Raw genomic sequence first — 26,103 nt, forward strand, 5'->3', positions numbered from 1 at the left:
AATACAAGTTTTCCTGGAATTATGTATTTCTCTAAAAACAAATTCTTAAGATAAAGCTTTCCATTATTTTTATGATAAAAATATATTTTATAATTATTTTATAATATTCCATTTTTTAATTTGAGTTAAAACTAACAGAAATTTTTATCAAACCTAATCTACCCTACCCTAACCTAACCTAACCTAACCTAATCTACCCTAACCTAACCTAACTAAATTAGTAATTTAGCTTCTTAGTATAATATAATAATCCTAATTCAAGTATACCAGTTTGAAAATAAGTAAAATCACTCTGCCTGTTAGGCAAATCGGGTCTTGTATGCTAGGCCAAGTATTGTATTCTGGCTGTTAGGCACATGTATGAAAGAATTTTTGTTTATTTTTGTTTGTTGGATCCTCTATCCCTGGTTGGATACCAGAGGCTCGGGGATAGCCTCACCCAACTTTGCAAGAGGACTTGCCTGGGGTATGGGATGAACATAGGTTGGTCGGGTTCAGGCCAAGTTAAATGCTTTAAGAAGTATTAGCATTTATAGACACACCCAGCCGACACGGAGCCTATATGATAGCAGTATAGTCAGTGTAGTCTCATATAAGCAGACACGGAACCTGAATGTGGCCCATACTTAGCCAGAGTAAGGATTAATACCTTATCATCTTAATCTTTCCTCCGAGTACCTCTTCACAACAACCATACTGCAGTACTGGTATTAGAACCAAGCCACAACTACCTCTACAGCCACAATCAACGCTCGTTAACCGCGTCCATCATATCACCACTACAACCACTCACTCTCCAACAACGATCCTCACAATATGTCGCTACAACAACCATTTATATATTAGAGCGCATTGGCGCGCGGATAGCAGTTAATGTACAGCGTCGAACATGGTCCAGCGCACAGCGTCCGGTGACCACCGTCCAGCGCACAGCGTCCGGTGAGGCCAGGTTCGACTTGTAATAACTTGGCCCCTCTTATTATTATTATTATTATTATTATTATTATTATTATTATTATTATTATTATTATTATTATTATTATTATTATTATTATTATTATTATTATTATTATTATTATTTAATTATTATTATTATTTAATTATTATTATTATCATTAATACTTGCCACGACAAGTAGCCGCTAGGTTGGACCGCCCTGAGAACTAGGAGACCGTCCGCTTGGTGTGATCTGAGCTTAGTCTTAGCTCAGCTAAGCCTTAGCTGTGCTTAATATACTTTCAGTCTTAGCTGTGTTTAGCCTTAGCTGTGTTTAGCCTTAGTTGTGTTTAGCCTTAGCTGTGTTTAGCCTTAGCTGTGTTTAGCCTTAGTTGTCTTTGATCTTCGCTTAGCCTTCGGGAGCCGGTCGGCCGAGCGGACTACCTTGGGGGGGCGGAAGAACCTTGATATAAACAATGAATTATTAATTATTAATTAAGAAATATTTAACAAAAGTATTACAATAGTTTCCCTCTTATTTTTCGCTTCGTCGTTTTCTATAGTCCTTATGCAAACTCTTCCATTTCATTATATATTTCTTTATAAGCACATTATCTTCTCTTACTTATTCTGAGAAGGGAGACAAAAAATAAATACTAAGTGTGTCCAAAATACAAATAAGAAACCAATACAAAAACTGCTAGATGCTATTGTTTTACATTCAGAAAACTTGAACAAATCAGAACTTCTGGTTGCAACTCTTTTGACCATGTCGTAGCTCAGTCGATTATGGCAGCGTCTGGGATGCTCTCGGACGCAGGTTCGAATCCTCGTCACGGCCCTTGTGGATTTGTTCATTTGATGCATCACGCTATTGTGATTTCTGTGTGTAATGTCTCAGAAAAATTATTTAAGTCTCTGCAGAAATTTCATATTTTATTTTCATTTTCATTAACTTTGAAACGGAATAACTTATAAATTCTCTAAATGTTGTTTCCGTCAATAATTGTATTTATTATTATTATTATTATTAGATGTACTTATAACTAGGTTTTTATCTACACTTTGTAATCTTTCATATAGAATTGGGTAGCAGCTCATTGCTGTGTATACTTAAGCTTGTTAATAAAAAGTCCGCCAATTTAAAAATTGAATTGTTGTTTCAATATAATAATTTAATAGTTGCTTCTATATAATAATTGAACTGTTGCTTCAATATAATAATTTAATTATTTGATTTATTAGTTGTTTAGTTGTTTAACTAGAGAAACCTTGGAACATATACACGCTAGAAAATAATAATAATAATTTTATTAATGTAATATAATACATACATTTCGAATCCCATAGAATTTTAATATATTTATATTAATATAAATTTATATTAATAGAATTAATCGATTTTGCTTTTAGAAATATAATTTTATACATTAAAAAGCACAAAACAGTAGAACATTCGTAGAGAGAGAGAGAGAAAGGTGCAACCCGGTCTCGCACTTGCTTATAGTCAATATTTGGCTTATGAATAAGTGCATATGTGACATACTAATTTATTGTGAATATTTGAGTTTACCTTGAAAAGCTGAATAGAAAACACCGACCTAACCTAACCTTCTTAGTATGTTAAGATATTGCAATTATTACCAAGATGACACTTGAGGGCCAGCACTAACCTCCTCCTCGACCTTGCAGGCAAGACTCGAACCAAGGACAAGTACCGGGTGGTGTATAGTGACCACCAGCGCCTCGAACTGGAGAAGGAGTTCCACTACTCCAGATACATCACCATAAGGAGGAAGTCTGAGTTGGCCTCCATGCTGGGGCTCTCGGAGAGACAGGTGCGTTATGCGTCCTCTTTCACCTCACCATTCTCCCGCACTGGCATGCGTCACTACTGTGTCACACTGGCATGCGTCACTACTGTGTCACACTGGCATGCGTCACTACTGTGTCACACTGGCATGTGTCACTATTCTGTCACACTGGCATGCGTCACTACTGTGTCACACTGGCATGCGTCACTACTGTGTCACACTGGCATGTGTCACTATTCTGTCACACTGGCATGCGTCACTATTCTCTGGCATGCGTCACTATTCTGTCACACTGGCATGCGTCACTATTCTCTGTCACACTGGCATGCGTCACTATTCTCTGTCACACTGGCATGCGTCACTATTCTGTCACACTGGCATGCGTCACTATTCTCTGTCACACTGGCATGCGTCACTATTCTGTCACACTGGCATGCGTCACTATTCTCTGTCACACTGGCATGCGTCACTATTCTGTCACACTGGCATGCGTCACTATTCTCTGTCACACTGGCATGCGTCACTATTCTGTCACACTGGCATGCGTCACTATTCTGTCACACTGGCATGCGTCACTATTCTGTCACACTGGCATGCGTCACTATTCTCTGTCACACTGGCATGCGTCACTATACTCTGTCACACTGGCATGCGTCACTATTCTCTATCACACTGGCATGCATCACTATACTGTCACACTGGCATGCATCACTATACTGTCACACTGGCATGCGTCACTATACTCTATCACACTGGCATGCGTCACTATTCTCTGTCACACTGGCATGCGTCACTATTCTCTGTCACACTGGCATGCGTCACTATTCTCTGTCACACTGGCATGCGTCACTATTCTCTGTCACACTGGCATGCGTCACTATACTGTCACACTGGCATGCGTCACTATACTGTCACACTGGCATGCGTCACTATACTGTCACACTGGCATGCGTCACTATACAGTCACACTGGCATGCGTCACTATACAGTCACACTGGCATGCGTCACTATACTGTCACACTGGCATGCGTCACTATTCTCTGTCACACTGACATGCGTCACTATACTGTCACACTGGCATGCGTCATTATACTGTCACACTGGCATGCGTCACTATACTGTCACACTGGCATGCGTCACTATACTGTCACACTGGCATGCGTCACTATACTCGATCACACTGGCATGCGTCACTATACAGTCACACTGGCATGCGTCACTATACAGTCACACTGGCATGCGTCACTATACTGTCACACTGGCATGCGTCACTATTCTCTGTCACACTGACATGCGTCACTATACTGTCACACTGGCATGCGTCATTATACTGTCACACTGGCATGCGTCACTATACTGTCACACTGGCATGCGTCACTATACTGTCACACTGGCATGCGTCACTATACTCGATCACACTGGCATGCGTCACTATACAGTCACACTGGCATGCGTCACTATACAGTCACACTGGCATGCGTCACTACAGTCACACTGGCATGCGTCACTATACTCTATCACACTGGCATGCGTCACTACTGTCACACTGGCATGCGTCACTATTCTCTGTCACACTGGCATGCGTCACTACTGTCACACTGGCATGCGTCACTATACAGTTAACACTGGCATGCGTCACTATACAGTCACACTGGCATGCGTCACTATACAGTCACAGTGGCATGCGTCACTATACTGTCACACTGGCATGCGTCACTATACAGTCACACTGGCATAGTTCAAGTACGAATAAGCATAGTTGATGTAGACAGTAAGCTCATGCTGATCAGCCTTCAGGCAGCATAGCTTACATTGTCTGAGTCAACTTGTATATTTGTGTGAGAAGTTAATGATTATAATAATAATAATAATTTTTATTTAGGTAAGGTACATACATAAAGAGATTTTACAAAGTTTGTTGGCTTTATAGATAAGAGCTAGTACATACAATGCCTAAAGCCAATATTACGCAAAGTGTTTCGGGCAGAAACGCAAGAGAAAGGTCCGTAATCTTCACGTTTCTTCCCTGTGGAGGATTGGTTTGTGCTCTCTTGGCACAGTGTGTAGTGAGGTGTCCAGTTAATTATATATATGTGGTTTCCTGAGGGCCCAGAGCCCCGCTCCTGGGCCAGGTAAGTCCACTACGGGCTCACCATAGCCCGTGCTACTTGCCCCGCTCCTGGGCCGGGTAAGTCCACTACGGGCTCACCATAGCCCGTGCTACTTGCCCCGCTCCTGGGCCGGGTAAGTCCACTACGGGCTCACCATAGCCCGTGCTACTTGCCCCGCTCCTGGGCCGGGTAAGTCCACTACGGGCTCACCATAGCCCGTGCTACTTGCCCCGCTCCTGGGCCGGGTAAGTCCACTACGGGCTCACCATAGCCCGTGCTACTTGCCCCGCTCCTGGGCCGGGTAAGTCCACTACGGGCTCACCATAGCCCGTGCTACTTGCCCCGCTCCTGTGCCAGGTAAGTCCACTACGGGCTCACCATAGCCCGTGCTACTTGCCCCGCTCCTGGGCCAGGTAAGTCCACTACGGGCTCACCATAGCCCGTGCTACTTGCCCCGCTCCTGGGCCAGGTAAGTCCACTACGGGCTCACCATAGCCCGTGCTACTTGCCCCGCTCCTGTGCCAGGTAAGTCCACTACGGGCTCACCATAGCCCGTGCTACTTGCCCCGCTCCTGGGCCAGGTAAGTCCACTACGGGCTCACCATAGCCCGTGCTACTTGCCCCGCTCCTGTGCCAGGTAAGTCCACTACGGGCTCACCATAGCCCGTGCTACTTGCCCCGCTCCTGGGCCAGGTAAGTCCACTACGGGCTCACCATAGCCCGTGCTACTTGCCCCGCTCCTGTGCCAGGTAAGTCCACTACGGGCTCACCATAGCCCGTGCTACTTGCCCCGCTCCTGGGCCAGGTAAGTCCACTACGGGCTCACCATAGCCCGTGCTACTTGCCCCGCTCCTGTGCCAGGTAAGTCCACTACGGGCTCACCATAGCCCGTGCTACTTGCCCCGCTCCTGGGCCAGGTAAGTCCACTACGGGCTCACCATAGCCCGTGCTACTTGCCCCGCTCCTGTGCCAGGTAAGTCCACTACGGGCTCACCATAGCCCGTGCTACTTGCCCCGCTCCTGTGCCAGGTAAGTCCACTACGGGCTCACCATAGCCCGTGCTACTTGCCCCGCTCCTGTGCCAGGTAAGTCCACTACGGGCTCACCATAGCCCGTGCTACTTGCCCCGCTCCTGTGCCAGGTAAGTCCACTACGGGCTCACCATAGCCCGTGCTACTTGCCCCGCTCCTGTGCCAGGTAAGTCCACTACGGGCTCACCATAGCCCGTGCTACTTGCCCCGCTCCTGTGCCAGGTAAGTCCACTACGGGATCACCATAGCCCGCGCTACTTGCCCCGCTCCTGTGCCAGGTAAGTCCACTACGGGCTCCCCATAGCCGGTGCTACTTGAAACTTTTTGTTCCAAGTAGCTGAATCTAATACAACTACAACAACCTGAGGGCCATTAGTATAAGTGGCCTCGATGAGGACAGAAAGCCGGCGGCTTGACAAAGGTCCCCCCCATTTGCCCTAATGATCTTTTCCAACTGTATTTTAAACCCCAGCAGAGTTTTTGGGGGGGTTTACGGCTTCGGAGGGTAGGCGGTTCCACGGGTTTACAACCCTTTGGGTGAAAAGGCATCTCCTGTTTTCTGTCCTACATTGTGGCTTGTTGGGCTTGAACCCGTTGCTCCTCGTTCGTGTTACATCTGATGTTTTGAAGAAATTGTCCGGACCAACATCGTCCAAATTGTTCAGTATTGTGAAGGTTTCGATGAGATCCCAACCCGTCCTCTTAAAAATAACGTCACTTTTGGCTCGTATGCGCACTATGGCCAAATTTGGACGTAGTTTGAAATGAAATCGACTCACAAAAGTGACGTTCTGTTCCGTTTTCTATTTGAGTCGTCCGGCTTACGCGCTCAACCGAGATCCGTCCTGTCATGCCTGGTCTGTAGTGCTGTGCGCCCTGTGGCCCTCAACCGTTTCTCATACGTCAGATGACTGTTATGATTTTTGTTGTCCGGTGTTGCACCTTCCTTCTTGAGGTTATCTTGAGATGATTTCGGGGCTTTAGTGTCCCCGCGGCCCGGTCCTCGACCAGGCCTCCACCCCCAGGAAGCAGCCCGTGACAGCTGACTAACTCCCAGGTACCTATTTACTGCTAGGTAACAGGGGCATTCAGGGTGAAAGAAACTTTACCCATTTGTTTCTGCCTCGTGCGGGAATCGAACCCGCGCCACAGAATTACGAGTCCTGCGCGCTATCCACCAGGCTACGAGGCCCCCTTCTCCAGACCAGCTATGTCTTTCTGAAGATGAGATCTCATGCCAGAATGCAATAATCCAGGCGGAGGCGCACTAGAGACTTAAACAATTGAATGACTACTTTCTTTTCCTTGAAGGTAAAGTTATGCTTAATTATTCCCAGGGTTTGGTTCGCTTTTTTGAACTGCCGCTCCCACTTGTTGTGGATAGTTTAGTGAATGATGGATTCTCACTCCAAAGTTCTTTTCTTCATCTACATGTTGTAAAGTAGTGTTGTCAATTTCGTAGTTGTGGTAGATTGTTGTCCCCCACTTGCAAGGTCTTCCATTTATCGACATTAAAAAGCACTTGTCAGTCATCTGACCATTTGTATATTTCATGTAGATCTCTTTGTAAGGTCTCAATATCACCTTCACTTCCCACTTTATTTGTCTCATCGGCAAATGTGATGATGTGGTTGCTAATATTCTCATTGATGTCATTGATGTGTATGACAAAAAGTGTTGGCCCCATAATGGGCCCCTGCGGCACCCCACTCACCACATTTCCCCAGTCACATTCATTCCCATTCAGCATGACCTTTTTGTTTTCTATGTTTTAAGCATTTCAATATTCTCCCATTTATTCCATGCTTACCAGTCTCATGTGGTACCTTGTCAGAAGCTTTAGCAAAGTCCTTATAAGCTTAAGACATGTATATATGTATGTATATATGTATGTATATATGTAATCAGGTCGGCCAGTTATGCCCCTTATGTTTAGAGGAAGTGCTGAAAAAGCCTTGGGCCCTTGATGTTGATCTCTCCTAATTACGGGCTCACCATAGTCCGTGCTACTGTAACTAATTGTTCTGAGTAGTTGAATCTAAAACAACAACAACAACTCTCCTATTGCAGGCAGACCACATTCACTCCATACATCTACCACCTACGGGCTACTCATGCCCGTGCTACCTCTTGTGGCGGCTTAATCTTCATCAGTCAGTTCTATTGCACCTGTCTTCCAAGGGGGGGGCTGTTCTGCACATCCTGCCATGCCTCCTGGTCTCATGTGATGTTATTTCTGTGTGTAGGTTTGAGACCAGTAACTCTTATATTTTCAAAGTGTAAATTATTATATATATCTATCTCATACACTCTAGAGAATACAGATTTGTTAAATTAATTCTGTCCCAATAATTTAGATGCTTTTATTGAGTGGATGCCGGCAGTAAAGGATATTGCTCGTTCACCAGATCAGCAACTTCTCCAGTTATAAATGGGGCTATTATTGTGCAATAATATTCCACTCTAGAGAGCACTATTGTCTTAAAGGTGTCATCATTGGTCTGAAATCTGTTGTCCGAAAGGTTATCGTTATCCAACCTATAATTTTCTTGCCGTTGTGACAGCTACTTTATTGTGTTGTTTAAAAAGGTGTTCCGACATGATTGCAAAGTCTTTTTACATTGCTTTTTCATTTTATAGTGATTAGGCTGCGTTTTATACGGGATTTCCGCTTTGATATTTTCGTATTTTCCACACCACTGAAACTGGGATTTATCCTCATTAAACATCCTTTTATTTTTTTGGCCCATTGAAAGACCTGATTAACATCGGAGTGGAAGCTTGCTGTGTCCTTTATGGTGTTAATATCCTCTTATTAACATCCCAGTAAAGACATTGCTTCTCGCCTCACCACATTCTGCTAATGTATTCACATCTCTGAATTGTAAATCCTTCCTTCTGAAGATGTATTATTAAATACGAAATTACTGTCTTAATCATTCCTTCGTGGTTTGATATATATATAGATAGATAGATATATATATATATATATATATATATGTCGTACCTAGTAGCCAGAACTCACTTCTCAGCCTACTATGCAAGGCCCGATTTGCCTAATAAGCCAAGTTTTCATGAATTAATTGTTTTTCGACTACCTAACCTATAAAGATAGGTTAGGTTAGGTTAGGTTAGGTTAGGTTAGGTTAGGTTAGGTTAGGTTAGGTTAGGTTAGGTTAGGTTAGGTTAGGTAGGGTTGGTTAGGTTCGGTCATATATCTACGTTAATTTTAACTCCAATAAAAATAAAATTGACCTCATACATAATGAAATGGGTAGCTTTATCATTTCATAAGAAAAAAATTTGAGAAAGTATATTAATTCAGGAAAACTTGGCTTACTAGGCAAATCGGGCCTTGCATAGTAGGCCGAGTACGACGTTCTGGCTACTAGATACAACATATATATATATATATATATATATATATATATATATATATATATATATATATATATATATATATATATATATATATATATATATATATATATATATATATATATATATATATATATATATAATTTACAGTATTACATAACACATATTTACAGTATTTACATAATAATTTATATCTTATAATTTACAGCTATATATTTCCTATAAGATTAAATATATGACAATTTTGCGATGATAAATGCAATTCATGTTAATAATTCCCGTGTGTTACCGCAGGTGAAGATCTGGTTCCAGAACCGCCGCGCCAAGGAGAGGAAGCAGATGAAGAAGCGAGACGAACTGCTGCAGAAGGAGAAGCTGGAGAGCGTCCAGTACCACACCTCCTCCATCACGCCCGTACCGCCCATGGCACCCATGCACGCCCACGTCTCCACCGCCCAGCACCTCCCCATCTCTAAACCTCTCATGATGGACGTCAAACCCATCCTGGGGCTGGAATGACCTGAGGCTGCCTTCTATTGGAGCCAGTGACCTGTGACCTCAAGTGCTTCACCTGACACCTGGAGCCAGGACCTGTAACAGCGTGGTTAGCGGTGGCTTGAGTGTTGGAGGTGTTTTGATCCTGGTGTAGTTATGGCATGAACTGGTATAAGTCGTGTATGCCTGGTGCCTGCCAGTGATGCCTTGTGTCTGACCCTAGTGACGATCAGTGCCTGTCGTGGATGTCGTGACCTGGACCTGATACAAACAATCGGTGGCTGGAATATATTGTTGAATGGCTGTGAAAAAAGCCATTAGAAAAGCCAATATTTCCAAAAAGCCATAGAAAAGCCAATATTAAGACATTATACTATTGAAAAGTGAGTTGTAGGGCACTGTGGGGGATAGTGTGTGTGAAGGAATAATAAACTCCAGTTGTTTTAGCTCATAAGTGTGTGTAAACACGCGCAGGTCAACACGAACATTTATGAAAAGTGAGATGCGAAGTGTTCAGACTTATATATATCGAGTGTCTTGTTTGGCCGCAAGAGGCTGCTGACTGGCGTCCGCAGTCAGAGGTCAGAGAAGACACACAATCACAGGTTCAAGGTTGAAGCTCCAATTATTAGGCAAACAGTCGTGATGACCCAAGAAGCATTAATGCTTCTTCACGACCCCAAGAAGCATTCGTGTAATTGTTCACGAATACGGAAAGGTGCGAGGAGGGTGCTCTTGCGTGTATATAATGACTCACAGACAACAGACTTGCGTGTCTGCGTACAGACACCGTCGCACAGATAGGATTCTTATCTAGTAAGTAGGCGAGTATGCTGTTGTAATTTTAATATATACTGTTATTAGGAAATGTAGCAAATCAGGGGCACATTTTGGCGAAACTGAGAGACTTGAGGGATATTTTCTTTACCCGCCTAGACACTGTCAGGGCCTTCAGTGGGAGACTTGGAGGAGATGAGAGCTTCAGTCACTGCTGGGTTCCTATCCTGTGAGTCACCTGGAAGAGACGGCAGCTTTACTGACTGCTGGGTTCTGTCAATCTGTTCCTGTCTACGCCGAGACAGTTGGCCAACTGGAGAGGCTCTTCGCCAGCAGCAAAAAGAAAGCTTCAAGCGTGTCCTCTCTCCGCTTCATGCAGCCCTCAACAGATTGCAGCGTCCCTCAGCCCATGGCAACATCTGTAGTCATGAAATCTGGACGCCACGGCGAATTTCTAACCTTCAGGGAAACACATACACAACCTCCCTGCTTCAAGAGGACGGCGAGACTGCAAGCAAGTACGAACGCTTATTGGAACACTATAAACAACATAGAAAACAGGAAGAACTGGGAGGTGAAGAACAGGGGAAACTGAACTAAAACCAATTTTTTTCTGAAGGGGGATGCTCTCAGCTGTAAACAAGACACACTGCGGGGTCATGAAGCCGTCATGCTAGTGTGCTTCAGTTGTCTACATTAAGGCCAAACTCAGCTTGTTTGTAAATACCGTAGAGTGAAGACAACTTTGAGTCTGTGGAGGCTGCATCCTGAAGTCTCTGGTGACTGTTAGAGATACGTGAATCTTTACAGTCTTGGTCAGAATCTTCACAGTCTTGGTCAGAAGCTTCACAGTCTTGGTCAGAACCTTCACAGTCTTGGTCAGAAGCTTCACAGTCTTGGTCAGAACCTTCACAGTCTTGGTCAGAAGCTTCACAGTCTGGTCAGAACCTTCACAGTCTGATGGGTTCTAAGAGAGTCGACGGTTCAGAGCTCCGTGAAGATAAGTTGTGATGTATGTGTCATTTTTGTAATTTATTCTTATCATTATTTTTTATGTCTGGATGACAAGTCATGGACCTATTAGCAGCAGTGTTACACACACCCACACTCACACACACACGCACACACACACGCACACACACACGCTCTCTCTCTATATGACTCCTGCAAGAGTCAAATAGAGAGAAAGATCTGGGGGTTGATATCACACCGAACCTGTCCCCAGAGGCCCACATCAAAAGGATATCATCAGCGGCATATGCTAGACTGGCCAACATAAGAACTGCCTTTAGAAACTTGTGTAAGGAATCGTTCAGGACCCTGTATACCACTTATGTCAGACCAATCCTGGAGTATGCAGCTCCAGCCTGGAGTCCATACCTAGTTAAACACAAGACAAAGTTAGAGAAGATTCAGATATATGCCACCAGACTCGTCCCGGAACTGACAGGTATGAGCTACGAGGAAAGGCTAAGGGAGCTGAACCTCACGTCCCTGGAAAACAGAAGAGTAAGGGGAGACATGATAACCACCTACAAAATTCTCAGAGGAATTGACAGAGTGGATAAAGGCTAACTCTTCAGCACGGGTGGGACACGAACAAGGGGACACAGGTGGAAACTGAGTACCCACATGAGCCACAGAGACGTTAGAAAGAACTTTTTAAGTGTCAGAGTGGTTAACAGGTGGAATGCATTAGGCAGTGATGTGGTGGAGGCTGACTCCATACACAGTTTATAATGTAGATATGATAGAGCCCAGTAGGCTCAGGAATCTGTACACCAGTTGATTGACGGTTAAGAGGCGGGACCAAAGAGCCAGAACTCAACCCCCACAAACACAACTAGACGAGTACAACTGTTATACAAATACACACAGTACCGTTGGTTCTTACCTGGTTCTTAGTACCTCTGTACCTGGTTCCTAGTACCTCTGTACCTGGTTCTTAGTACCTCTGTACCTGGTTCCTAGTACCTCTGTACCTGGTTCCTAGTACCTCTGTACCTGGTTCCTAGTACCTCTGTACCTGGTTCCTAGTACCTCTGTACCTGGTTTCTAGTACCTCTGTACCTGGTTCCTAGTACCTCTGTACCTGGTTCCTAGTACCTCTGTACCTGGTTCCTAGTACCTCTGTACCTGGTTCCTAGTACCTCTGTACCTGGTTCCTAGTACCTCTGTACCTGGTTCCTAGTACCTCTGTACCTGGTTCCTAGTACCTCTGTACCTGGTTCCTAGTACCTCTGTACCTGGTTTCTAGTACCTCTGTACCTGGTTCCTAGTACCTCTATACCTGGTTCCTAGTACCTCTGTACCTGGTTCCTAGTACCTCTGTACCTGGTTTCTAGTACCTCTGTACCTGGTTCCTAGTACCTCTGTACCTGGTTCCTAGTACCTCTGTACCTGGTTTCTAGTACCTCTGTACCTGGTTCCTAGTACCTCTGTACCTGGTTCCTAGTACCTCTGTACCTGGTTTCTAGTACCTCTGTACCTGGTTTCTAGTACCTCTATACCTGGTTCCCAGTACATGTGTACCTTGTTCCCTCCCCTCAGACTTGAGTACACTGATCAGACAACCATTGACACCTTAATGGAAATAGATCTTAATAGATCTTAATAAAATAGATCTTAATAAATTCCAACTGTATAAGCTTGGGGAGCAGATGTATCCTGGCCTGTAAGCTTGAGTGACACCTGTCAACCTCAACCCCAGCTGTTCCTTGGGCAAGGGGGGAACAGCTGACCTTAAAGACCCTGAGCTATTGAGAGAAGAATTCCCCTCTCTCTCTCTCTGTCTCTCTCTCTGTCTCTCTCTCTCTGTCTCTCTCTCTCTCTCTCTCTCTGTCTGTCTGTCTCTCTCTCTCTCTCTCTCTCTCTCTCTCTCTCTCTCTCTCTCTCTCTCTCTCTCTCTCTCTCTCTCTCTCTCTCTCTCTCTCTCTCTCTCTGACTGGTTGGATGCTCCCCATTGGTCCACCCTCGTACTGTGTCACAGGCAACAGGCTGCAACAGCAAGATCTTCTTGTTCCTCACAGGAATGCAGGCTACCTGGCCGACATCGCTCGTCTGGGCCATCTGTAACATGTTAACCTTGGTGTGTCTCCGTGAAGGCAGCCTTGGGATGAGGCCTCTCTTGGCCCTCATAGTGGAGACGGTCATCTGGTGTGTGTCTCTCTCTCTGCTGAGCATTTGTCAAACTCTCACAGTTATACTGGTCGACTGGACCCGAGGTCTGCTATACCCCAGATTGACATTCCAGAGGACCCAGCACCCCACATCAGCTGTTACTCCGACACCCACAGATTCACCCACACCTATAGACCTACACACACATTAATAGACCCTCCCACACCCACCCTCGACCACAACCACACCCACATCACATCCACTCCCACACTCACATCCACAGCGACATCCACTCCCACACCCACACAGTTACGGTGAAAGGCTACAAAATTTATACCTCACGACACTGACAAGGTCGGTTCAACGGGCCTGTTGGACCAAGCTCTCACAAAATGAGCCTGGCCTCGGGCTCGGGGAATAGAATAACTCGCGAAATCCTCTCCAGGTATGCTCTAGGTATACTGGAAGACAAGGGAAGTTAGGGGAGACGTCATCGCCAACGAAGGGGACACAGGTGGAAACAGAGTTCCCAAATATGCCACAGAGACATGAGAAAGAATTTGTTGAGAATCAGAGTAGTTGCCAAATGGTACTAAGCAGTTTTATGTTATTTTATTATTATGTTCCACCACAGACGTGGCCACACATTTACAATGCTAATCAGCATATTTTTGTTCTGTCCTCCATGGAGAGGTGAGAGATGGTTGCATCTGCGCCATAGAGAACCGTTGCACTAGGCTGTGATGTGGTGGAGACAGACTCCGTACAGCGATACCCCACACACACTCACTCACACACTTGTACACCCACACACTCACTCACACACTTGTACACCCACACACTCACTCACACACTTGTACACCCACACACTCACTCACAAAATTGTACACCCACACACTCACTCACACACTTGTACACCCACACACTCACTCACACACTTGTACACCCACACATGCACTCACACCCATACATACACTCACACCGACACATGCACTTACTCACTCTCCCTCATACATCCATATTACCATGTTGCCACGTGTACAGGTAACTCATACTCTCAGCTAATACATTACATATGAAAACCCTAATTATGTTTCCAATTATCATACAAAACATTGTTTGTCCTCACGGTCATACTTAATACATGTCCATATCATATTGTCTATTTTTTTCGAATGTTGTCCATCATTTAGTCATTTTTTTCGAATGTTGTCCATCATATTAATTTTTTTTTTTAGAATGGTGTCAATCATATTAATTTTTTTTTAGAATGGTGTCCATCATATTGTCATTTTTAGAATGCTGTTCATCATCTATCAAAATAAATGGTTTAAAACAGGAAATGCCCAGTGAATGTGAGTGTGGACATTGTTGGAACACTCCACACACGAGACCAGCTGAGAACGACAAGGAATTTCAAATTTGTAATTTTGTAAGATGTTGAATCCCCCAGCGTGAGTTCGCTTCTTTGTGTACATGTGCAGCTGTTATAGTAAATATTGTAAGAAATGTGTGTATCATTACGCCTTTTTCTTGTGTTATAAATTGGTTGTGTTGAGGTGTCCTTAGTGTCAGGGGTGAGGCTTGGGCGGGAGATGGTAGGATTAAAAGAGTCTACGAATGGGTTGTTATCCAATGCGAGGCAGCACTTATTGGCCCTTAAAAAGTAGATCTTATTGGTCCTTACAAGGCAGCTCCTATTGGTCCATACGAGGTACTAACTATTCTCCTTGTGAAGCAGCTTCTATTAGCCCATATGAAGCACCTCCTATTAGCCCATATTACAGCCCGTCCTCCAAACAAAGATCCAAAAGTGATTCCATCCACCCGCCAAACCCCCAGCTGTTTATGAATGAAAAGCGGTTTACACACGACTCACAACTGCTGACGTTCGAACATATCCGGAACAAGTGCTTCACTGACGAATTTTGTTCGAACCACGACGCTGTAAATGCTTCACCCACGTACTACAAATACAAATAATCGCCAACAGAACCTAAACACCTAACCTAACCTATGCCTATATATGCACAATATGCTAATATATTATAATATTAATTTATACTTGAGAAAATTCCCGTTTTGAATGAACAGTATGTTAAAATTTATGAATGCGTCTGTGGGGTCGACCGCTGGATGTAATGGACTTGAGTCGAGGACGGGTTGCACGGCGATAGAGAAAGACTCGTTGACTTCATGCTTCACGAGGAAGATGAATTCAACATGACATTTACAATCTGAGATACTCTCGAAGCTGAACAAAGGTAAAGCCACATCCCCCGGTGAAGATGGTATCACTTATGATATATTGCGTTTGCTTCCTCTAGTACCAGGGAATCCCCTGCTTGAGATGCATAATATGAGCTCTGTTATCGGGGAAGTTCCTATCTCTTTGACCAAGAATATAATCATTCCAATTTCCAAAGCCTAATCTCTATGCCCAGTTTTTCTTACTATTGGGGGGGTAGAAATAGCCTAAGCTACTCTATTCCTTTGAGATGTATTTCTTTCTTGTCTCAATAAACATATTGAACATGGTCATTACTATTTGCCTTTAGCAAAACATTGGAGAGAATGGTCCTAAACCGTCTCCTCCATAGAGTAAGAACTATGCTATCCCCCCCCTAGATATATGGCTTCATGCATGGAAGGAGTGTGCATCATTGCATAATACAGTTGGGTACAGGAGCGTCGACTTCGAACTCCTGTTAGCGGGATGAGAGCTTCCCTCGTCATCCCGTTCACTCTAATAGTTCGACGTATTTTGGCGTATAAATTCCTTAAGGTCAACAGCTGATGTACTAATAATCCACAATAATTATAGAGGCTCACAACATTAACGTGGTGTTCCGTTTTCTAATCGCGGGTCGTCTACTAGGTTAGTACATCAGTTTGTTGACCAAACTACACACTAGAAGGTGAAGGGACGACGATTGATTGTTGCCGCTGAAGGCGGCTAGTTTATTGTGCACCCCATACTCATCCTGTGAGCGGTAGCGCAAAAAGCATTACAGAGGGCACAAAAGGTCTTTATCAGACCTCATCTTAGATTATTTCATAAACAATTTCATCTATCCTTCACACCTTATAGTTACAATGTCAGCTAGTTACAAAGTGCTATTACAAGAGCTACATATTTACAGTAAGTTATCATACATTAATGGTAGGTCTTATCGCTAATACATAATAGTTTGACCAATGGGGATATTACAGAGTCATAGGGGAGCTTCTGTTTATTATTAGTCCTCACAATACACTACTTGTTTCTGAATCTCATATGTCGTTCATCTACTGGAAGCGAAATGTGGATACAGTGCAAGGATTTCAGGTAATTTATCCATGGTAATAAGATAGGTTGCCATATCATACAGCGTGAGCTTAGATTTATCTCTAAATGGCTCAATTTTACTACAATCCAAGATATAGTGTTCGAGTGTGTGTCCCTGTCTTTGTCCACACACTTTACACTTTACTTCATCTAGATCCCTATACAAGCCGAACTGCCAGAGATACTTGTAGCCAAGTCTTATACGAGCTGTGACAACATCTGTTAGTCTACTGACTTTGTTACTTGCCCCATACACATGTTTTACTTCACACATTTCATTGTGATGAACAATGGACCTGCTAGTTCCAGTTTGCACTGTTCTACTTTCTTCAAATCCATCCAGGAGTTATCGTCTAATGACACTTTTAAGGGACCTATTTGATAACTCAAGATTCCGTTCAATACTGTCTTTATTTACTGCAGCCTTAGCAAGGGCGTCAACTTTGTCATGTTCCTGCATGCCAATGTGAGAAGGAATCCACAACATTTTTATATTTACCTTCTTGCTAAGTATTCTTATATATCTACGTCTAGCTTCCAAGACAAGCACGTTATTACTTGATTGCAAACTGTTTATTGCTCGTAGTGAGGAAAGGGAGTCAGAAATAATTAAGCTGTCTACTTCAGGGTTGTCAATAATTTCGAGTGCTACCAGTATTGCTACCAATTCGGCTTGCGGGAGTTCCACCTGAGCAGCCGTAGGGTGAAGACGTGTCGTCTGAACACTCCGGCAGTTTGGGGAGGTTGCAGTTTTTCGCCGGCAGGGGGTGTGGGGGTCTCTTACCCTCCCTGTCCAATGTTGTTGCCTGCCTGGCTGCGTGCTGACGTGGCCGTGTTGACATGGGGGGCCTGGCCATTCCTCCTGTGTTGCGGGTAAATTCCGTGGGCCTGGAATTCACGTGTAAGGCTGGTTATCCGGCCATTGAGTTAGTTATGTGTGACATGCTTCGTGTCCCGGTGGCAGCTGTGTATGGCGTTGAGCTTGTTACGGCCCACCGGGTGATTGTCAAGTTCGTGGGGGAGGAGGAGTATCGGGATTTCCTCCGGCGGAACGAGGGGCGTTCATTGCAGTTGCCGGATGGCGCCGGCTCCGTTACGATCTCGGACCGAAGTGGTGCCCTGACATATGTCAGTGTGCACGGTGCGCCCCTGGAGTTCCCTGAAGACCTTCTCCGGCGCTTCTTATGGAGGTATGGTGTAGTCGAGAGCCAAGGGAGCCGGTCGGCCGAGCGGACAGCACGCTGGACTTGTGATCCTGTGGTCCCGGGCACGATCCCGGGCGCCGGCGAGAAACAATGGGCAGAGTTTCTTTCACCCTATGCCCCCTGTTACCTAGCAGTAAAATAGGTACCTGGGTGTTAGTCAGCTGTCACGGGCTGCTTCCTGGGGGTGGAGGCCTGGTCGAGGACCGGGCCGCGGGGATACTAAAGCCCCGAAAGCATCTCAAGATAACCTCAAGAATCTACGACGCTGGTGGTGGCTGACGTACATGTGTCGGCTGTTGACGATGATTGTGCGTCTAATTTACCTCCTGTTCTTTCTCCTGCAGAAGGTTCTCCGCAGTGGGAGGTGGTTGCTCCTACAGGCGTGGGTGGTGTGGGTCCTGGGGCGAGCCGAGGCATCAAGCTGGCGCTGAAAAAGGATGCCAAGCGTGGGGGGTCCCAGCAGATACAACGTTCGGTGTGTAGCGAGATTGATGATTGATAAAGATTAAGCCACCTAAAAGGTGGCACGGGCATGAATAGCCCGTAAGTGGCGGCCCTTTTGAGCCATTTCCAGTATCAAGAGCTGATACTGGAGATCTGTGGAGGTGCGACTGCACCCTGCGTGACGGGAGATGTCTCCTGTGGATGCTGACCATCCGTTGAGTTTTGATATTGTTGACCGTGTGCGTCCTGATCCGTGGTGCCCTTCTACCATCTGGATTCGTCGGGCTCAGTGTTTTATTGTAGGTGTGCCAGAGTTAATGCCTGATCCTCGCACGCTCAATAGTGACCATGTTTCGGAGGACATTATGGTACTTTGGGAGGCGTACTGTATTCGCTTCCCGGCGGACGAGTGGCCGGACAAGTATGAGATCTTTTCGTAGTCTGTGTGTTTGCTGTGTGTTTGGTGTGTGTTTGGTGTGGTGTTTGGTTGTATTTTTTCTTTTGTTTTCTTGTGTTTTTGATGGCCCTTCAGGCCGGTGTTTAGTGACTGTGTGGTTGTGTATTAATTTGTGTTTACTAGTTGTGTTTACTAGTTGTGTTTTTGCGGGGGTTGAGCTTTGCTCTTTCGGCCCGCCTCTCAACTGTCAATCAACTGTTTACTAACTACTTTTTTTTTTTTTTTTCTCTCTCCACACCACACACACACACACACACACCAGGAAGCAGCCCGTGACAGCTGACTAACTCCCAGGTACCTATTTACTGCTAGGTAACAGGGGCATTCAGGGTGAAAGAAACTTTGCCCATTTGTTTCTGCCTCGTGCGGGAATCGAACACGCGCCACAGAATTACGATTCCTGCGCGCTGTCCACCAGGCTACGAGGCCCCGTTGTTTGTTTCTTGATGTACTTTGTTGCATTCTTGGTCCTTGGTAGTTGGTGTGTTTATGCCTGGTTTGTTTTCAGGTGTGCGTGTTTGTAATTGTTTATTTTGGCCTCGCCTTTTGTTTACGGGGCGGATGGCTTGGTGTGTGTTTATTTTTATTAATGTATTGATTTTATGTTGCTTTACCTGTTGTACGTGTTTGGACAGTCTTGTGTTTGCACTGTTCTGTTTCCTGCTTTGCCTCTTGTTGTGTGTTTTGTTTCTCTGGAGGTGTTGCTTTGTACTGTGATTGTTGGAGTGCCATTGTATTCTGTTTTGTGCTTTGATGTATGCTGTATTTTTCATGTTTTTCTTGTGTATGTGTTTTGTTGTGCTATGCTGTCGGCCCTGCTGGTCGGTGGTCTGTTTTCCTTTATGTATTCTGTATTTTTATTGTATTTAATTTGCATGCTCTGCATGTAAAAATAAAAATAAAAAAAATAAAAAAAACTTCAAATCCATCCAGGAGTTCTCGTCTAATGACACTTTTAAGGGACCTATTTGATAACTCAAGATTCCGTTCAATACTGTCTTCATTTACTGCAGCCTTAGCAAGGGCGTCAACTTTGTCATGTTCCTGCAGGCCAATGTGAGAAGGAATCCACAACATTTTTATATTTACCCTCTTGCTAAGTATTCTTATATATATTTTCGTCTAGCTTCCAAGACAAGCACGTTATTACTTGATTGCAAACCGTTTATTGCTCGTAGTGAAGAAAGGGAGTCAGAAATAATCAAGCTGTCTACTTCAGTGTTGTCAATAACTTCTACCAGTATTGCTACCAACTCGGCTTGCATTGTGGACGCCCAGTTACTAATTCTGATATTTCTTTGAATTGTGCTGCCATCGGGCTGATGAGCAATAACAGCACTTCCTGCCCTCCCTGTAGCTGTATTGAGTGATCCGTCAGTGTATATGGTCTGTGCAATGTTGTTTTCAGCTTGTATATTGTGAATGTGTTCTATGGTGCTTAATTTAGCAGCAAGCTGAGCATGAGGGTTGCTTGTGATTAGTTTCTTGGTGGGGTATGCAGGGGTCAGGGTGTCAAAAGGTACTATCTGCCAGGGTGGAAGGAAGTGCTGTACACTTTCATCTGTATATACATCGTGCAGTCCCATCATTTTAATGATGAGTGGCAGTTCTTTGAATCCATTTAGACTCGCTAGTTCCATTTCGTATGTGTTCTAACAGTGCAACTGACACAATGTTGTTTTTGTTATCACGCAGAAGCTTTAGTCCCATCATAAGATTAATTTCAAATATTCTATCTCGAATGCTAAGTATATTTAATTCTTTCCGCATGTTGAGAACTTTGGTAGTTATAGGACAGCCAAGTATAATTCTGAGTGCTTCATTTTGCATTTTTTCCCAGTCTATCAATACTTTTGCCATTTTGCAGGACCAAAGCTGGTGCATGATAGCCTATCAGAGACCTTATATACGTCCTTCATTACTTGGGAAGCATTAGGAAGGAATGGTGCCCAACCACTTGTGGTGGACGGTCGGGGATTGAACGCCGACCTGCAAGAAGCGAGACCATCGCTCTACCGTCCACCCCAAGTGGTTGCGTCCGTCCTTGGTCGAGACTTCCTCTGAAGTCTCTCGTCTTCTGTCTGCCTCTTCAGTTCCCCCTCGAATTACTGGAGTCCCTTCTGCACTTTGCTTCTTCAGACAGATTTGTCCGTAGCGGCTGCCTCCCAAGTGTCCGTAGCGGCTGCCGCCCGAGTGTCCGTAGCGGCTGCCTCCCGAGTGTCCGTAGCGGCTGCCTCCCGAGTGTCCGTAGCGGCTGCCTCCCGTGTCCGTAGCGGCTGCCTCCCAAGTGTCCGTAGCGGCTGCCTCCCAAGTGTCCGTAGCGGCTGCCTCCCAAGTGTCCGTAGCGGCTGCCTCCCAAGTGTCCGTAGCGGCTGCCGCCCAAGTGTCCGTAGCGGCTGCCTCCCAAGTGTCCGTAGCGGCTGCCTCCCTAGTGTCCGTAGCGGCTGCCTCCCTAGTGTCCGTAGCGGCTGCCTCCCAAGTGTCCGTAGCGGCTGCCTCCCGAGTGTCCGTAGCGGCTGCCGCCCAAGTGTCCGTAGCGGCTGCCTCCCAAGTGTCCGTAGCGGCTGCCTCCCAAGTGTCCGTAGCGGCTGCCTCCCAAGTGTCCGTAGCGGCTGCCTCCCAAGTGTCCGTAGCGGCTGCCTCCCTAGTGTCCGTAGCGGCTGCCTCCCAAGTGTCCGTAGCGGCTGCCTCCCAAGTGTCCGTAGCGGCTGCCTCCCAAGTGTCCGTAGCGGCTGCCTCCCAAGTGTCCGTAGCGGCTGCCGCCCTAGTGTCCGTAGCGGCTGCCTCCCAAGTGTCCGTAGCGGCTGCTGGAGCTCACGTTCACAGGCGCCTGTGAAAACAAATTGGGGTCTACCGGCGAGTCGCTTTCCTGATTAATTAAGATTAAACCACTCAAAAGGTGGCACGGGCATGAATAGCCCGTAAGTGGTGGTTCTTTTGAGCCATTACCAGTATCATTAGCTGATACTGGAGATCTGTGGAGGTGTGTGACTTCTCTGTTTTCCTGATGCCATTCTCCATTAAAGGTCCTTAAGTATGCAGCGATCTTCCATGTGTGTGACATGTTCCATCCATCGCATGCGTCTCTGCTTAATTTATGTTATTATATAATTAATGTACATAATATTTTAATTTTGTTCAAAGATCACAAATACATTTTTTTATATAGTTATAATCTTAACCACAAAATAACAATATATAATAATAATATAAAGGAATATGAATTTGTAGATCTTTATCTTTTTTTCTAGCGCTAGAGAGAAGGCTTAAAATTATGCAAATACCTTAACGCTCGAGTACCGAGATACAGTTTGTATATTTGCACGTTGATATATAATTATGAAATTAGTTTTAGTTTATAATAAACTATCCAGTAGACTTGACACAAAAAAGTTTTATCTCCAAGTATTGGGTATAAATATTTAACATTGAAAACGGAGGGTTTAGGTTTTCTGGGGAAACTCTTCCATCATCCTTCGGGTTCACACTCGCTCTCCCTGCCCCTTCGAAACCCGTCTCAGAAAATGTATGGGACTTTTCCCCCTTCCCCACTGCCACCCGTCTCGTCCCTCATACCCTTCCTCACCTGTAAATCTGTTAATAGAACTATAACAAACTGTCTTCAGCCAACACACAGCTCCTCTGTTTAAGTCCCTTAATAACATGCTAAACACACACTCCACACATTTTCATGTGCTGCTTACACATACAAAACCTTTTTTTTTTTTTTTTTTTTTTGAGATATATAGAAGAGTTGTTACATTCTTGTACAGCCACTAGTACGCGTAGCGTTTCAGGCAGGTCCTTAATCCTATGGTCCCTGGAATACGATCCCCGCCGCGAAGAATCGTTGTTACAACCAAGTACACATTTTACTGTTGCGTTAAACAGAGGCTACAGTTAAGGATTTGCGTCCAGTAAATCCTCCCCGGCCAGGATACGAACCCAGGACAAAGCGCTCGCGGAACGCCAGGCGAGTGTCTTACCACTGCACCATGGAGACTGTTTAAGACTGTTTAACCTTGTTCTTAAATGCTAATCTTGATCTGAAACTTTTCCTTGATGTAATAGAACCCATGAGCGCCACACCAGAAGTAAATATCTCTTTGATATCCCCAAAGTCAGACTAAATCTGTGTAAACACTCCATTCAAATAGAAAGACTCCAGTCTATGGAACTCACTCCCAGATGAATTAATATAACAGTCTCCGTGGTGTAGTGGTAAGACTCGCCTGGCGTTCCGCGAGCGCTATGTCATGGGTTCGTATCCTGGCCGGGGAGGATTTACTGGGCGCAATTCCTTAACTGTAGCCTCTGTTTAACGCAACAGTAAAATGTGTACTTGGATGAAAAAACGATTCTTCGCGGCAGGGGATCGTATTCCAGGGACCGTAGGATTAAGGACTTGCCCGAAACGCTACGCGTACTAGTGGCTCTACAAGAATGTAACAACTCTTGTATATATCTAAAAAAAAAAAAAAAAAAAAAAAAAACACCACTGTACTTGGACTGAACCTTGATAAGAACCTTCGGATACACACATACACACAGCAAATAAACACGTACAAGCCACAAAGGGCCGACGCAGACTGTAACAAGCTCACTTCCTCACCAAGATACACCTGTACAAAGACCTAATTCACCCCTCTCAACATACGCCCCGGCAGCCCGAATGTCTGCAACACACACAAACAAAATGAAACTGCAACACATACAAAACCAAGCTCTGAGGTGCATACAGGACTCCCGTTGGGACGACTTGGTCAGGCACATGACCCACTATCTGAGGGCCAACACCACCCCCCCCCCCCCTGAACACATACTGGAAACACCTGGCCAACAGATACCCAGCTTAACCACCTACCACAAACACCACACCACATTTTTTTTTTTCTGAGATATATACAAGAGTTGTTACATTCTTGTAGAGCCACTAGTACGCGTAGCGTTTCGGGCAGGTCCCTGGAATACGATCCCCGCCGCGAAGAATCGTTACATTACTCAACAACCCACTAAGTAATTATCAAAGAAGGCACCAAGCTGGGAAGGCTATGTAGCACAACACACTAAGGAGACACATGAACGCTGACAACCTACTACACATACCACCTCTACCACTATACACATAACGCACCACTGACCTCTAACCCTGTTACAAACCCTAGCCGGACGATGGGGGGGGGGGGAGCTTTTCAAGGTAAACTCAAATATTCACAATAAATTAGTATGTCACATATACACTTATTCATAAGCAAGATATTGACTATAAGTAAGTGGGAGAACGGGTTGCCGTAGCAGCTGTCTTCAACTCCCAGGTACCTATTTACTGCTAGATCAACAGGGGCGTCAGGGTGAAAGAAACTGCCCATTTGTTTCTGTCTCCATCAGGGATCGAACCTGGAACCTTAGGACTACGAATCCGAAGCGCTGTCCACTCAGCTGTTAAGAGGAAGGAGCTTTAGTTTTGACGTGGACGAGCGCCGTGAGTGATTGGGCCGTTTGAATCGAATCGATTGCACAGGTAAAGGGAGGAGCTGGAAGTGGAGCTTGATACAAGAATAGTGATGAGAGGAAATATTATGGGTTCGCTATTTTTTTTTTTTTTTTTGAGATATATACAAGAGTTGTTACATTCTTGTAGAGCCACTAGTACGCGTAGCGTTTCGGGCAGGTCCCTGGAATACGATCCCCTGCCGCGAAGAATCGTTTTTTCATCCAAGTACACATTTTACTGTTGCGTTAAACAGAGGCTACAGTTAAGGAATTGCGCCCAGTAAATCCTCCCCGGCCAGGATACGAACCCATGACATAGCGCTCGCGGAACGCCAGGCGAGTGTCTTACCACTTACTATAGCCCGTGCTACATGAACACTTGGTTCTGAGTAGCTAAATCTAAATTAACATGGAGAGGAAATGCCGCAGTTGAAGAGAACAGTGTGAGGGCTGAACCCAGCTGCTGGCAGAGTGTTCGGGTATGTGTTAGCAGATGGTCAAGGAAACCCAGGCGTAATGGAAAGTCCCAATGGTACATGAAATTCCGCCCAGCCATTGCAAGATGTCTTTTGAGGAGAGGGGGGGGGGGTGTCTCTGTGGGGTGGCTGCGTCAGTTTTCGCCGCTAGCGGCCAAAAATCGTGCAAATTTCGCCGCTAGCGGGCAAAAATCGTGCGATTTTCGCAGCTGGCGGGCAAAAATCGCGATTTTTGCCGCTACCGGCCAAAAATAGCGCGATTTTCGCCGCTAGCGGATAAAAACCGTGCGATTTTCGCCGCTATCGGCCAAAAATCGGGCGACTTTGGCCGCTAGCGGCCAAAAATCGTGCAAATTTCGCCGCTAGCGGGCAAAAATAGTGCGATTTTCGCAGCTGGCGGGCAAAAATAGCGCGATTTTCGCCGCTACCGGCCAAAAACCATGCGATTTTCGCCGCTAGCGGCCAAAAATCGGGCGATTTCCGCCGCAAGCGGCCAAAAATCGCGCGATTTTCGCCGCTAGCGGCCAGAAACTGTGCGATTTTTGCAGCTGACGGGCAAAAATAGCGCGATTTTCGCCGCTACCGGCCAAAAACCGCGCGATTTTCGCCGCTAGCGGCCAAAAACCGTGCGATTTTCGCCGCTAGCGGCCAAAAATCGGGCGATTTTTGCCGCTAACGGCCGAAAACCGCACTATTTTCGCCGCTAGCGGTCAAAAACCAAGCGATTTTCGCAGCTGGCGGGCAAAAATCGCGATTTTCGCAGCTGGCGGGCAAAAATCGCGATTTTTGCCGCTAGCGGCCAAAAACCGTGCGATTTTCGCCGCTAGAGGCCAAAAATCGGGCGATTTTTGCCGCTAGCGGCCAAAAATCGTGCAAATTTCGCCGCTAGCGGCCAAAAATCGTGCGATTTTCGCAGCTGGCGGGCAAAAATCGCAATTTTTTACCGCTACCGGCCAAAAATAGCGCGATTTTCGCCGCTAGTGGCCAAAAACCGTGCGATTTTCGCCGCTAGCGGCCAAAAATCGGGCGATTTTTGCC

General features: G+C 45.5%; 1 protein-coding gene across 1 annotated transcript in view; it reads left to right on the top strand.

Annotated features, from left to right (window-relative positions):
* The window catches only part of LOC138352645 (homeobox protein CDX-1-like), an 81,820-nt gene extending 69,602 nt beyond the window's left edge, over nucleotides 1-12,218 (top strand). Inside the window, exons 3-4 of the mRNA XM_069305197.1 lie at nucleotides 2,629-2,774; nucleotides 9,565-12,218. Of these exons, the coding sequence (XP_069161298.1) occupies nucleotides 2,629-2,774; nucleotides 9,565-9,789 (371 nt within the window). The 3' untranslated portion in view covers nucleotides 9,790-12,218. The remainder of the gene's footprint in view (nucleotides 1-2,628; nucleotides 2,775-9,564) is intronic.
* Nucleotides 12,219-26,103: the final 13,885 nt, after the last annotated feature.

The sequence above is a fragment of the Procambarus clarkii genome, chromosome 54, assembly GCF_040958095.1.
Source record: "Procambarus clarkii isolate CNS0578487 chromosome 54, FALCON_Pclarkii_2.0, whole genome shotgun sequence".
In the NCBI taxonomy this organism is placed as follows: Eukaryota; Metazoa; Arthropoda; class Malacostraca; order Decapoda; family Cambaridae; genus Procambarus; species Procambarus clarkii.